Consider the following 12,647-nt stretch of genomic DNA (forward strand, 5'->3'; position numbering starts at 1 on the left):
GTGTGTGTGTGTGTGTTACAGCACATTGTCGATATGCGCTGGGCATGGAGGATGGGCGGATCAAAGATGATGACATCACAGCATCCAGCCAGTGGTATGAGACAACAGCACCACATTACGCCAGGTCAGTGTGACGGTGACTCTAAATGATGTTGACTTTGTTTTGATCTTTGGTTTTGTGCTTTTATTTTGTCATTATATTTCACATCCTCTCCACCCACTGAGCTTGAATAAAACAAAAAAACTTGAATCCTTTCTAATGTCTTTGACTTTAGTCAAGTTGTTATTATGCACTTCATTTCAATGCAATGTAAAAATTTTACATTACACTTTTTTAGTATATTTTAATTTGAGAGTGTATACATTTGCTCTTTATTGTATTTTATTTAATATTTATTATTTCTCATTCGCTGTTTGTCTTTACATGACTTTATATACATTTGATCAGCTGTAATATCAAATTATATTACAATACAGAATAAACACTTCACTGACCTTGGACTGTGATGTTTGAATGAATGAACATTTCTTTTATTACAATGATGTCACACTGAAACAAACATGAAAAGAACTGCTGCTGAGTCCCAGATACAAACACACAAACAAACAGTATCTCCATTATATTTGTTTTTGACCTTATGAAGTGTGAGTGACAATCTTCCAGTGGTGGGAACGGGTGAGTGTGAGAAGCATCATCCTTTTAACCTTTGACATCATCATTCAGATTGCTGTCATGCACTAAAAATAGTGAGTTAGTTATTTCCTAAGACACTAAACCAGCAAGTGAATCAGACTCAGAGGATGAAATGTTCTATGCCTCTGACTGCAGAACCTGTAGATGTGCGTATCAACCATGTGTGCATTTGCAGGTTCAATCGTGAGGAGGGCGACGGTGCGTGGTGTCCTGAGGGACAGCTGGAGCCTTCAGACAGTCAGTACCTGCAGGTTTGTCTCTGTCCACCACTTCAAAGAAAGAAAGCACAGTCTAACATGGAGTCACAGTGAGGCTTTTAAACCAGCAGGGAGTCATGACAAGAAGAAAAGACTGAAAAGATATTGAATATAATGTGTGAACAATTCAAAGACTCACCCATGTGTGACAGACTAACTGGAAATGTGATCTGAGTCTGCAAAAACTCAGCGATCCCAGCCAATCAGAGACCAGGCTGAAGGAGGGCTGAAGGAGACAGAAACATCAAAACCATGGCAGAGATCACTGAGATCACTGATACAATAACCATTTAGATGATGGTTATCATCTAAATGGACAATGGACACCAATAGACATGAAACTGAGCTAAATTAATCCTGGTTTCACGTGTCATTCCCTGTGTCACTAGGGCTGTCACCCTGTCACCCTCTAAAAGTCATGCTTGAATGAATATAAAAATATCCTCCATGTGGTAATAACTTCAAACAGCCCTGTTCGTCACATGTGACCAAACATAGATATGACACTAGACAGACGAGTAGGCAGCATTATTAGCAGGTTAGTAAAGGAAAATGATTTGTAGGTTTGCTGTGTGGAGCTCTCATCAGATGTGCTTTAACAGTAAGTGACAGATGACATGAGGTAACCTCTCTCTCTCTCTCTCCCTCTCTCTCTCTCTCTCTCTCCCTATCTCTGAAAGATGCAGAGTAGTTGTAGTAAAGCAGCCAATAGCAGCGCCCTTCCTCTCTTTGAACTGTCTGGTGATCGGTCAAAATCTCCAGTCATGCAACAGAATTAGCAAAGACTGTAAACACAGTTACGTTATGATAAAATGTTTAAATGAACTGTTGATCACTAACCTGTGAGAGAGGCTTTGAATAATATGGTTAAAGAACATCACACATGAAAACAAAGGAGTTTAGAAAGTTTGAGTCTGGCTTGTTGGTGTGGCATGTGATTTGACAGAAACCTTTTGTGTGTTCTTCAGGTTGACCTAGGCAGGTTGACCTTCTTGACAGTGGTGGGGACTCAGGGACGATATGCCAGAAACTCTGGGAAAGAGTACGCCCGAGCCTACCGGCTCAACTACAGCAGAGATGGTCTGCTGTGGAAGTCCTGGAGGAACCGCCTGGGAAACCCAGTGAGTGGTGACGTGGTCGGAGTGGAGCAGTGAGGGACAGACAATGAAGCAGGAAACCAGAAAGAATGGATGAGAGCATGTAGAGGAAAGATGTGATGGAGCGATAGAACAAAATGATGGAGAGAAGACTGGGAGAAAGAGGAAGGGAAGGAAAAAAGAAAATACTGCTTCAGGTTATTTCACACACATGAAAGGAAATGGCACTCAAACCAGCTTCCTGTCAGCCTTCGAGGTCCCTGGCTGTCATGGAAACGCCACTTGGACGCAATTTAAACAGATTTCCAACAGCCTTTTAAAACATGAAAGCTTGTTGGACATAGCCCGGAAGTGCCAATTAAGGCTGCGTTTGGGTGTGTATCTGCGTCATTACCTCGTCTATGAAGCCTTGAAAGTTAATAACAATCAGTTCAGCCGCTGCTGAGAGCGCAGGGTTTGATTGTTTTCCTGAGCTCTACGAAGCGGAACGGCACTTCCGTTGACTAGTTACGTCACTGTAGAATATCACCACCCCTCTAAACAGCAGAGCCTCCTAGTCCGGGCACATCCGGTGACGTACTTTCAACCGTAGAAGAAGAAGAACTACGCCGGTTGTAGCTGCTGAGCGTATCGGTTGTACAGATCCCCATGGTAAAAAAATAATAATAATTGTGCCCGCTATAATGTGCACACAGAATACTATTTCGTGGCCAGGAAGTAGGTATAATGTGCGCACAAAATACTAATTAATAAATCATCATTCCTGGACAGTTGGGTAAGCAAATCGAGCACACCTCCTCTAAGGTGGACACGATGGACAGCGATAGTGTGATAGAGTTTTATTTTAGGCTGGGAATGAGCTACAAAGACATTCTGAAAAGCCTGTCATTGCAAGGAACCATTATTACCGAGAGGCATTTACTGAGAGGCAGGCACAGGTACAACAATAACAACACCACTCGATTTGCTTACCCAGGTGTCCAGGAATGATAATATTATTAATTAGTATTTCGTGTGCACATTATAGCTATTTCGTGGGCACAATATATTTAATTTTTTTTCCCATGTCATGTCCGAGGCTCCGTACAACCGATACACTCAGCAGCTACAACGAGAGTAGTTCTTCTTCTTCTTCTTCTACGGTTGAAAGTAGGAGGACACAGTACCAAACTTCACCTAAAGGAAGGAGCAGTGCCAACAATACGTATATTACAATTTTTACAAACCGTAAAACGTTTTTTACGGTTTACGTAAAAAAGTCTTTGTGAGCTTGTTTTGTCGTTTAGCATTAGCGATAGCCGGCTACAGGCTAAGCTACACACTCATTTGCATGTATGTGTGTTTATCATCTCAGTAACCACAACGTTATCCAAGCTACAGGCGTCCTGCAACAGTCTTTGCGATGATGGTGGTTCACTTGTCACAGGGTCTTCTGAATCTGGGTGAGGGATTACGGCGAGGGGTCGTGACGACGGCGTTACTCAATGTTTTGATAATTGCTAGCGGTGCATCCACCTTTCCAGAGGGGGAGCTGCGGGTCTGAGAGCTGATGTGCCAATTACGTCACTTCCAGGTAACTGGCCAATCACAAGACAGTCCGCGTTCTGTGGGTCAGAAGCTCGTTTGCAGCGACTAGGAGGTTTTTGACCATAAAAACAACTTCATGTTTGTGAGTACACCTCCATATCTCACATATAAGTGAGACAGGACCATGCTATGGCCGCTTTAAACAATCAGACTCTTATGACGAATATTGTGCACTAATGTGTTTTGATCTGGAATTATGGCATTGGTAAATATTTTCCTAAAGAGTTAATGGTTACAATCACTAATTTCAGGTCTTGTTAAGCAGCACATGATGTGAATTTGTAATGTATATGTTGATGTAAATGATATTCCCATTTAGAGGATGATAAAATATGATAGATATGATATGATATAGATGATGAAATATAGCACACAGAGTCCAACCACATGCACATGCAACCACTTCAAAAAACCATTATGCCTTTAACTTTAACTTTAACAGCGTTCAATTAAGATTCAGCACCTCTAACAAACATCGCTGTAGCCCTGGTAACAATAGCATCAGTCCTGTTCAACACTGCTTTGCAGCCCTGTTTACTGCTTTTTGTTTCTCACCTCTGGGGTATTTGTTTCCAGGTGATGGATGCTAACAAAAATGCCTACACCTCCGTCATCAACGACCTTCATCCTCCAATTATCACTCGCTACATCCGTCTGATCCCCGTCACCAAGCTGTCGACCACCGTCTGCATGAGAGTGGAGCTGTACGGATGTCCATGGGATGGTGTGACACACACAAAGACACACTCACATGTGTCATGAAGTTGGGTGATAAAACTTGACATCCTTCCTCTTTAATCTCCGGCAGATGGTCTGATCTCCTACAGTGCTCCAGAGGGTCAGCTTATGATGCCGCCTGGTTATCCAAGTGCTAGCCTCAATGACTCCACGTATGACGGAGCACACGAGCGAAGGCATGTCGCACACACTCATGCGTCACTGTTGCCTGTTTTTCTGATCTGCTTTAGTGACTGACAGTCCTGTCATCCATTAGGAGGCTGTTTGGTGGACTGGGTCAGCTGACAGATGGCGTAATTGGCCTGGACAACTTTCTACTGACGCGCCAGTACAACGTATGGCCAGGCTACGACTACCTGGGCTGGAGGAACGACTCACTGGGAACTCAGGGATACGTCGAGATGGAATTTGTGTTTGACCGACAGCGGAACTTCACATCCATGAAAGTTCACAGCAATAACATGTTCTCCCGTGGTGTCAAGATCTTCTCCTCCGTGTCTTGTTGGTTTAAGCCCCGTCTCATTGCTGGCTGGGAGGTAGAGCCTGTGGTGTTCAAGACAGTGCTGGACGACAGGAACCCGAGTGCCCGTTATGTCACTGTGCCTCTGAACCGCCACACCGCCAAGTCTCTGCGCTGCCGCTTTTACTTTGCTGATGTTTGGATGATGTTCAGTGAGATCTCCTTTCAGTCAGGTAATGCATATACATGTGCGCACACACAACACATGCAGGCACACATATGCTAAAATAACATCCAGTATTTTGTCCTTCAGAGGACACCATACTCCCGACCCAAATGACCCTGGTGGTGACTACCCCTCTGGCCAGTCAGGAGAGCACTGTGACACCAATACCAGAGACAGGTGTGATTAAAAAAGTGTCAATGTGACAGTTGTTAGACAGACTTTTCCAACTGGAAACTAGGAAGTAGGTGTTGCTTTTTAGGGAAAAAACAAATCATCATCTTTAGCTCACAGATCTACAGCTGCCTTGTTTTGGTGAGTTTAAGTTACTTTTGTAGATCCATATTCAGGACTTCAAACACTGTTCTAACAAAACAAAGCATAACAGTGATGGAAGCAGCAGTGGATCAACAACTCCTGTGCGCTGCTATGTAAAATCACCAAAGTGGACTCTTGTGAACAATTAACCATTTAACTTTCATTTTCTTGTTGGAAAAGTCTGTACAATGGTGGAATGTATTCATATGCTTTGAAAGCAAGTTGATACGGAGGAAACAGATGAAGTGATGATCAAAACGTATTAATTCTTCTGTAATTGTATAAAAATATGTTATTATTGAACAAAAAACTAAACTTCCATTGTTTTGGTGCTTTAACAATCACTCCACATTCTTTCTCACACATTCATCTCATTGACACTTCTCTCTTCACAGCAGCTAATCCATCTGCCAGTGTTCCTCCAGAAGGGAACACAGCCATTCTGATTGGCTGCCTGGTTACCATCATCCTGCTGTTAGTCATCGTCATCTTCCTCATCCTGTGGTGTCAGTACGTCTGTAAGGTGCTGGAGAAGGTGAGTGAGTTTCTGTTTCGACAGTCGATGTGATTTATTTTGAATATTTGAATTTCCACCTAAATTGTGAACAGCTAAAACCAGTTTTACCAAACAAGAGACAGAAAAAGGTTTAGACATTTATTTTCCCCTTTAGGACGTAAGATCGGAGTCTGTGGCTTTGTGTTGGTGTGATGTTTATTACAGACAACTTTGAAATCCCAAGGCAACTTTATGATAAACTGAGAAATGGGATTTTTTTGTTTTAGTCAAGTGATTTCTTCAGAAACTAGAAGAGACCCAACTGTAGCAGCAGCTGTCCTCAAATGCAAATGGAAACTGAAGTTTGTGATGCCTTTTTTAACTGCTCCTGTTTTTGATTGTAGTGCTAAAATAAAAGATGCATTTGATTTACCTGTGTCTTCTCTCCAAGGCTCCACGTCGCATCCATGATGAGGAAATGACAGTTCGTCTGTCATCCTGTAGTGACACCATCATCCTGCAGACCCCCCCTGTGCCCCCCCGCTCTGGACACGGCCCTTCAGGTTGTCAACAGCAGATATTTTTAATGCCGAAACAGTAGAATTAGAAAAGGTGAAGCTGGATTTGATTTTCAGTATGTTTACAGTGATTACAGTCTGAAAGTTGGACTCTGATCTATTCACTCAAGTTTTCCTGCAGACATTTTCCAATGAATTTGTTGAATCAGTGAAGTTACTGAATGTTCTAATTTGTGTAACACCCACTGCTGTTTCATAAAGACGATGGAACTAACTACTAACACTACTGCACCCACGTGTCTAGAACCAGCATAAAAAAAGCAGGCACAAGACACAGACGTTCATTCATTCATTCATTCATTCATTCATTCATCCATCCATCCATTTTCTACTGCTTTATCCTCCACTTGAAGGTTGCGGGGCCAGTGGAGCCAATCCCAGCTGATATAGGGCAAAAGTAAGGGCAAACCCTGGCAGTTCATCACAAGTGTCCAGTAAACCTCTGAATGTGTTTGGACTGTGTGAGGAAACTGGAGTAACTGGAGTAAACCCACTCAAACACAGGGACAACATGCAAACTCCAGCCACAATGCCACCATGTGTCCCCTTCACAAGACGTTCTCCCAGGAATATGTTGAATACCTTATCTCACCGTTGCAAAGCCTTTTCCATAGAGAAAGAACTTTGTGTTGCTTTATAAACAGCTCACTCGCTTCACCAAAGTCTGCAGAGAAAATCTGCTGATTTTGATTGTGATCGTTTTGTGTCAGGATTTCTAACACCAGTATCACAAAATAACTTGTTTGAACTTACTATTGGAGGCAGCAGATGATCAACAACTCTCTTTGCTGCAAGGGAGTTGATCTATGAGGATCTATCAGGTACTGACTGTCCGTGTCAGTATCATAGTTTTTGGTGATTTATGTTGTTGTTGAAGTTATTATTCTGCTTCCACCTGTCATCAGCAGTGTTGGCTGAGTTACTTTAAACATGTAATAGTTTACACATTACATGTATATTAAAGTAATACATTGTTACATTTAATCTTAATGGGATTGACCTGGTTAAATCAAGGTTAATAAATGAATAAATAATGTATTCATTCATGTGCTGTGATGTTTCCTCAGGCCCTGCCAACACTGACCCTCACTATGAGAGGGTTTTCCTGCTGGACCCACAGTACCAGAACCCAGCGATGCTGAGAAACAAGCTGCCAGAGCTGTCACAGAGTGCAGAGGCTTCAGGTGAGCACACACTGCAACAAAGCTTGTTTGATTGTTATTGTTTTTTTGTTCTTTTGACTTCAGTTTAGTCATAACAATCAGTGCACCAGGAGAATGATGCCTTCAACACTGAAGGATCAGAGGAGTCCTGTAGACAAATTGCTGCACTCTGCTCTCTAGTGTTTTTTTAAATAAGCAGGACAGATATCAGTCCTCTGTCACCATCACTTACTAACAGCTCTTCACTTTATTTCCTCTAATATAGTTTTTTTTCTCTTTTTCTTCCACATTTTCTCACTGAAACTGAAAAAGTAAAAGCTCATTCATTCTGCAGTGTTTCTCTCCTTTTCTTCTCTGTGCCCGTTTCCTCTTCTTCCTCCTCCTCTTCCTCCAGCTCTTCTCCTTGGTAATCCTCTCTATGACCTTCTCCTGCTGACTTCCTGTCACATGGCGTGGCTGGCTGTGTGGTAAGAGCAGAGAAGTGTGAAGACAGTCACTTAAACATTCAAACATCTCTGAGACTGGACGATGGCTTGTCTTCATTCACTTCTCACCCATGAAGCTACAGTACTTTGGAATGAACTGCATGCTGAAGTGTGTTGTGATGGGAAAACTATAATACACTAGCCAGGAACAATTCTATGCTTCCATGCTCTAAAGTAGCCGCTCTGTTGTACGACCACTGGTGTTCAGTGATTTCAGTGGTGTAGTGTTAGTGAAAGGTAGTTTCGATGTTCCAACACAACACCACTATTAGAAATGCCTCCTATTGCAAAAAATGCCCAGTTGGGCATCACGGGTACACTTATCTATGCACTGATCCAAGAACACATAACTATGTTTCTCCCACCCATGTGGTTGTTGTTCCATAAACAGCAGGTCTGCTGCACATCAGCAAACACTACCTTTACAGAATAAGTCATTTCCACTAGTGTAGCATTAGTTAGTATCAGCTGTATGGTAACATTTCACACTGAGAAACCTGTAAGTAAAATGCTGTGTGCTTTTACGCTTTGTGTTTCAGTTTAGACCGTCAGTAATTAAATTCAAATTGTTTTCTTCTACTACAAGTGAGTAACAAGCTGAACACATGATGATTAGATGCCTGTAACGCTGCATGATGGTGCAGCAGATTACCTCACAGCTAAAAGGATATCTGTTTGAATCCTTATGACACTCTTGAGTTTGCATGTTGTGTCCTATTGTGTTTGTTTGTGTTGAGTTTCTCAGAGCATGTTGGCCTGAGTGATAAGCTGGCATCCCCATCAATCATTGAAGGATAAGCATTAAAAAGATGGTGATATCATCTACCGCTTTATCCTCCACCGGAGGGTCGCAGGGATGCTGTGCCAATCTCAGCTGACATAGGCTGATAGGCGGGGTCACACCCTGGACAGTTTGTCAGTCCATCACAGGGCCACACACAGAGACAAACAACCATTCACTCTTACGGTCAATTTACTGTAGAGTGACCAATTTACCTAATGCCCATATTGCATGTTTTTGGACTGTGGGAGGAAGCCGGTGAACCCACACACACATGGAGAGAACATGCAAACTCCATGCAGAAAGGCCCTTGTTCTAACCGGGGCTCAAACCTGGGTCTTCTTGCTGCAAAGGCAAGAGTGCTAACCACTACACCAACCGTGTGGCCCTGGATGGTTATTATACCTTTTCTGTTTATCCTTGAGACGTGATGAGATTTTGTCCTACTAAAATGTGGAGCACTAACTAGTCGATCCAGATGGTTTGTTACAGAAACATCTGGGAAGGGTTCCTCAGAAGCTGCTGAGAAAGGAGCAGGCTTTCTCCAAAATACTTGCAGATTGATGCAGATAATTGGAAGAAACATTTGTGAAAGTCTCTTGGTAAAACAGAAAAGTGAAAACATAATTTCCATTGAGAAATCCTCCAGTGCTGATCAATAATCTAATAATTTCCAGGTTTGTTATAATTGATGATATAACTACAGTATATTGATATATACTGTATATGTACAGTATAAATTGGTCCACTATGGTTCATGCTCAACTTTTTTTATGGATGGATGGACAGACTGAAAACTAAAAACACACCTCTCTCTACCATCAGCATGTGGAGGAGGTTACGCTGAGCCTGATGTCACTCAGTGCACCCCACACCAGTGTTTCCATAACAGCGCGCCCCACTATGCAGAGACAGACATTGTGCGTCTCCAGGGTGTCACCGGCAGCAACATGTACGCTGTCCCCGCCCTCACTGTGGACTCTCTCACCAGGAAGGACATCTCTGCTGCTGAGTTCCCACGGCAGCAGCTGATATTCAGGGAAAAGCTGGGGGAGGGGCAGTTTGGAGAGGTGAGCTCAGGGTGGGGCAAGTTTATGAACTTGAATTGTTGGATGAACTTTGTTGTTTCTTGAGTTTGTATAATGTTCCAGGACTGCATAAGGTATTTATTTATTGCAGGTCCACCTGTGTGAGGCCGAGGGTCTCCTAGAATTCCTGGGGGAGGGGTCTCCCCTCCCTGACAGAGAAGGCCATTCTGTGCTTGTAGCTGTAAAACAGCTGAGGGCCGACGCCACCAGCCAAGCCAGGTATTTGTGTGGTTCTTGCTGCTTCTTTCCCCCAAATCAATGAATGGGTGTTGATGATGGGACTTTCAGAGTATTACACTTAGTAACTATAATGTACTTAATAAAGTAACTGTTAACAAACAGGACTTTTTATCAAATTTTCAAACAGACACTCTAAAGATCATCCTTAAACGGTGAAGTACAGTTTAAATGAGCACACACTCATCATCACAATGTTGACTGCAGTTTATAAAGGTGCAGTGAAATTAACTTTAGAATATCATGCCATTTAAAGCTATGCGGCATCATATTGCACTGGCTCCTGTTTTCAGTGATAAACTACTGCCAAGAAGCTTAGCAGACTGCTATTCTTCCACCAGGGGGCACTGTTTAGTTAAATCTATACTAGATTTTCACATCTTCGTGACTTTGTTCACTCAATGCTCCAATTACTGCCTGAATGAAATTGCAGTAGATTGTTGTCGATAGATTCATAGCCAGCGTTTGTTTGAAGTGGGAATCTGAAATATTTAATGTCTGAGTTGAAGACTTCAATTCAATTCAATTTTATTTGTATAGTGCCAAATCATGACCTACATTATCTCAAGGCACTGTAGACAACATGGACTTCACCTGAGAATGTGTCCTCTCGTCACTCCCTCTGTCAGGAATGACTTCCTGAAGGAAATTAAGATCATGTCTCGCCTGAACGACCCAAACATCATTCGACTGCTCTGTGTGTGCGTGTCATCTGACCCGCTGTGCATGGTCACCGAATACATGGAGAACGGAGATCTCAACATGTTTCTGTCACAGCGGGAGATCGAGAGTACGCTGACACATGCCAACAACATCCCTTCAGTCAGGTTAATACACCTCACACGCAGGTTTTACATGCTGCCAACATAACATCCTCCCCTTCTCATGTTTAAATCAGTCAGAACTTATGTTTCCCAGAGGAACATGTGCATTCAGATCTTTGATGTTTCTCTTCTTCCCTGCTCAAATCTGATCTCCTGCTCCCTCCAGTCTGTCCAACCTCCTCCACATGTCAGTGCAGATCGCATCAGGGATGAAGTACCTGGCGTCTCTGAACTTTGTGCACCGGGACCTGGCCACTAGGAACTGCCTGCTGGACCGACGCCTCACCATCAAGATTGCTGACTTTGGGATGAGTCGAAACCTATATAGCAGCGACTACTATCGCATCCAGGGCCGGGCGGTGCTTCCCATACGATGGATGGCCTGGGAAAGCATCCTGCTGGTGAGGCACAAATGGAAAAACTAACTATTTCACTGAGCAAGGTACCCAAGGTAAAAGTAGGCCGTCATATCTCCCTCCATAAATGAAATCCTCCAGGATTTTAAGTTCAGCAAATTCAAATATAACTATGATCAGGTCGTTTACACATTCCACAAAACTTTTGGCGATATGCCTCTGGCACAAGTTCATATGCTTTCAGTACTGCATTTTTTACACATGAATAGGTTTTACTCTCAGCAGTACCTAGAGTGCTTTTCACAAATGTGTGCGTTTCACAAATTTGGGTAGAAGTCTCACATTTTTAGCCACATTAAATTTGTCAGGAGCAACCTGACCTGAAGGGGTCAGAAGAACATCCTCCTGCTGTCTTAGATTGGACAGAAGGATACGTTCCTTGGTCCTTTTATCAGAGCTAGTCAAAGCACTCTGCAACTAACAATAGCTGTTAATAAACAAATGTAATGTCTCAACCGAGGGAGCATTGATGAAGTCGTCAGTCACTGTCATATTTAGGCTTTGTTTCGCAAACATTCCAACAGTTCACAGTACCAAATGAAGAAGGAAAAGAGCCTCTCAGGAGCAGCATGCAGGTGTAGCTGATCAGCTGATCAGCTGTTCGGGGGTGCCCCGCCCACAAGCACACCTGAACCTAGGCTCAGAGGGAGCGAGCACAGTCGTAGGTCATCACAACTGGGGGTCGCTGTAAAGCCGCCTGCCATCTTTGCCCCGAGCCTTTCCAAGTCGACCAAGAGCCGGTCGCGGCACACCACCGACGGAGGAAGTTTCATTTTCATTTTCAGTAGTCATGAAAAAGTTGAAATATGGAGATAAAATGTTTCTGCAATCTTGAATACTTGTACTTAAGTATTGTCCTAAAACGATCACTTATAGGAATGACTAAAATTTGACTAAAACTAATTAGCATTTCAGTCTAAGACTAAATCTAAAATGGCTGCCAAAAACAACACTGGAATAATCTCAGTCAATGACTTTCTATAATCAAGCACTCATCCGTAGATCATGTCCCTGCCTTCATTCTCCTCAGGGTAAGTTCACCACAGCCAGTGACGTGTGGGCATTTGGCGTAACCCTGTGGGAGATCTTCACTCTGTGTAAGGAGCAGCCCTACAGCTTGCTATCTGACGAACAAGTCATAGAGAACTCTGGGGAGTTCTTCAGGAACCAGGGCAGACAGGTGAGATGAATCAAACCCACCCACA

The 12,647-nt window shown here is 43.0% G+C and overlaps 1 protein-coding gene across 5 annotated transcripts in view; it reads left to right on the forward strand.

Moving 5' to 3' along the window:
- The window catches only part of ddr2l (discoidin domain receptor family, member 2, like), a 30,848-nt gene that overhangs the window by 15,039 nt on the left and 3,162 nt on the right, over window positions 1-12,647 (forward strand). For 2 of the 5 annotated variants that reach the window (XM_058635435.1, XM_058635436.1), the window contains exons 3-17: window positions 22-124; window positions 870-945; window positions 1,920-2,072; window positions 4,212-4,359; window positions 4,444-4,549; window positions 4,630-5,066; window positions 5,132-5,236; window positions 5,770-5,909; window positions 6,322-6,433; window positions 7,516-7,632; window positions 9,703-9,947; window positions 10,057-10,184; window positions 10,832-11,029; window positions 11,193-11,427; window positions 12,473-12,622. In XM_058635435.1, coding sequence (XP_058491418.1) covers window positions 22-124; window positions 870-945; window positions 1,920-2,072; window positions 4,212-4,359; window positions 4,444-4,549; window positions 4,630-5,066; window positions 5,132-5,236; window positions 5,770-5,909; window positions 6,322-6,433; window positions 7,516-7,632; window positions 9,703-9,947; window positions 10,057-10,184; window positions 10,832-11,029; window positions 11,193-11,427; window positions 12,473-12,622 — 2,453 coding nt within the window. Of the gene's footprint in view, window positions 1-21; window positions 125-869; window positions 946-1,919; window positions 3,622-4,211; window positions 4,360-4,443; window positions 4,550-4,629; window positions 5,067-5,131; window positions 5,237-5,769; window positions 5,910-6,321; window positions 6,434-7,515; window positions 7,633-9,702; window positions 9,948-10,056; window positions 10,185-10,831; window positions 11,030-11,192; window positions 11,428-12,472; window positions 12,623-12,647 lie in introns of those variants that run through there. The other 3 variants (XM_058635437.1, XM_058635438.1, XM_058635439.1) reach the window with 3 other exon arrangements.

This window comes from Solea solea, chromosome 8 (genome assembly GCF_958295425.1).
Source record: "Solea solea chromosome 8, fSolSol10.1, whole genome shotgun sequence".
NCBI lineage: Eukaryota > Metazoa > Chordata > Actinopteri > Pleuronectiformes > Soleidae > Solea > Solea solea.